Source organism: Sprattus sprattus (genome assembly GCF_963457725.1).
Source record: "Sprattus sprattus genome assembly, chromosome: 5".
NCBI lineage: Eukaryota > Metazoa > Chordata > Actinopteri > Clupeiformes > Clupeidae > Sprattus > Sprattus sprattus.
Genome location: NC_137924.1, coordinates 46022151 through 46024650, shown reverse-complemented (window position 1 = coordinate 46024650; position 2500 = coordinate 46022151). Strand labels below are relative to the sequence as shown.

The 2500-nt window shown below is 43.5% G+C and overlaps 1 protein-coding gene across 1 annotated transcript in view; it reads left to right on the top strand.

The window, feature by feature from the left end:
• The window catches only part of nwd2 (NACHT and WD repeat domain containing 2), a gene marked incomplete at both ends in the record, with an annotated part of 54021 nt that overhangs the window by 28072 nt on the left and 23449 nt on the right, over positions 1–2500 (top strand). The window contains one exon of the mRNA XM_080838208.1: positions 516–632. Within this exon, the coding sequence (XP_080694334.1) occupies positions 516–632 (117 nt within the window). The remainder of the gene's footprint in view (positions 1–515; positions 633–2500) is intronic.

Genomic DNA, 2500 nt, shown 5'->3' with positions numbered 1-2500 from the left:
TCTAGTCTAGTCTTGTCCTGACGAACAACAACAGATAAATAGGGAAACAACTGGTAGTTCAGAATGTTCTGTGGAAACTTTGATCCGTTAGTGATGTGTTTGACAGCCTGGTAGAATGCTCTGTGGGGTGTTGTGTCAGGTTGGAGTGTGAGGACTATGAGTGTGTTTCTGATATATGTGTGCAGGCCGGTGCCTTTTATGTGAAAGGTTGCAATATCACACATGGAGAGGGTTGAATGGACTGAAATGTGTGAAAGGCTGAGACTAACGTGTTAGGTGTCTACCGACCCCAGATATCTTTCAGCTCTGTAGGGTCTTCACTGCTGAGAAATTCAACTATTGTTACATTTTTTATGTTTAGCTGATTACTTCTTAAATGATGTATGGGCATTGTAACATCAATGTGTACTGATGTGTGTGTGTGTGTGTGTGTGTGTGTGTGTGTGTGTGTGTGTGTGTGTGTGTGTGTGTGTGTGTGTGTGTGTGTGTGTGTGTGTGTGTGTGTGTATCTGCAGGTGGTGGATCTGTATTGGGGAGTGGACCCTGAGGAATGGGACAGCCCCGAACTGCAGCGTCTGCGGATGAAGCTTCTAGAAGACTGCCTGAAGACTTCGGCGGGTCCATGCTTTGTTGTGGGTATATATTTTGTCTAATTTTCTCTTAAGTTGTCTGATTTAACTCTCTCTCTCTCACACACACACACACACACACCAAATACACACACACACACACACGTGCGCACTGTCTGACACAAACATCAAGAACATACACACATCACAGTATGCTCAAAATTCCACATGCCCGGTCTCTCTCTGGCCAATGCAACACAAGTGTGCAGTGAGGCTCAATAATGTGTGTATAAACATAATTTTGCTGTTAGTTAAAGCCTTTCTAATGAGACAAACAGCAACAGGTGAATATACCCTTGCCTAGGTACACCTGAATTATGGGTAATGTAGTCTGACTGTGAATGAGGGGATTGATGTTGAGTGATTAAAATGGAAATGAGGCGTTGCTGAGAGGGAATGGGATTATAATTGGAGTCAGAGGGCAGAGTGGTGGGAGGTGGTAGACACCAGAGAACTGATGGAGAGAAAAGCCTCTCTCTCTCTCTTTTTTTTTTTTTACTTCTCTTTCTCATTTTCAGTTTCTACCTCTTTTCGTTGGTGTTGGCTTCAGCTCTCACACTGCTCTCTCCATTGTTTTCCATCACTGATCTTGACCCTTGGTCTTTCTCTATTGTACAATCTTCCTGTTTCGATGCATTATATATTTCCGCTTCAACACGTCTTAATCTCCAATCTTCTATCTTCTCATTATTTTCTCCTGTCCTATGTTTCTTTCTTGTTATGCATTCTCTCTCTTTTTAAAAAATATATCAGAAATGTAAAACGTTTAGCTAATTACTGTAGTCAAATTGCGTTGTAACATATTTTCTAGTCATTCGTGGTTAGCATGTGAGAAGCTACGTATGCAGTTATGTGTGTGGGTAAAGAAATCAACACGTGTGTGTGTATAACAAGCTAATTTGAATAACGTGTATAACTTTTAATAAGTTGTTGGGCAAAGGCAAAAGGTGAAGTAAATGAAGGCCCCAGATAACTAAAAATCTATTTATAAACTATCTGATGTCTTAGACGTAGGCGAATGTGCTGTGAATGCAGGGCTACAAGTAGGCTCTATGTTTATGTTTATATCTGTATTTTTATTTTGTGAATTGAATTCGACAAAATTTGGGTCACAACTTAATGACTATGGGAAATAGTGGGTCCCAAGGCCAGACCAGTTGAGAAGCACTGCTGTAGATGACCTCCAACCCCCCATCCCAAGCATCTCCCAGACCTCCCCCAGGCTGAGCTATCAGGACGAGGGAGAGAGGAGAGAGACGTTTTGCTGGCACACGCTGTTGAAGAGGGAAATATAACTATTTAGAGCAGCTGTGAACAACACACACACACATGCATCTACACACACACACACACACACACACACACACACACACACGCATCTGCACACCACACACAAACCAATCGACTGTTAGCCAGCAGTACCACCTCTCCTTCCTAATAAACATCTCACTGCAGTGTTCGATCAACAGTGGTTTACTTTGAGCTGGTGGCAGGGTTTGAAAACATGCACACACACGTTCACACACGCACACGCTTACGCACACACACACACACACGCTCACACACACACACTCACACAAACACACACACGCTCACACACACACACACTCACACAAACACACACACGCTCACACACACACTTGCCAGAGGGCCACTGTATGGCTCATCTCCTCTCTCAGTAAAGAAATGGAGGTCAGCTGTTGTTTCAGCGGAGATGAAATCAATGCTCCAGGCAACCCCATAAACAGAGGCAGTGGGCATGCTAGTGTCAGTCACAACTCCCCTTGGACGCGTGGACATGCTACAAACTCTTCTGTGACTCTGGATCAATCTAAAATAGCTCAAAAGAGGGGATGGAAGGGTGCTATTTT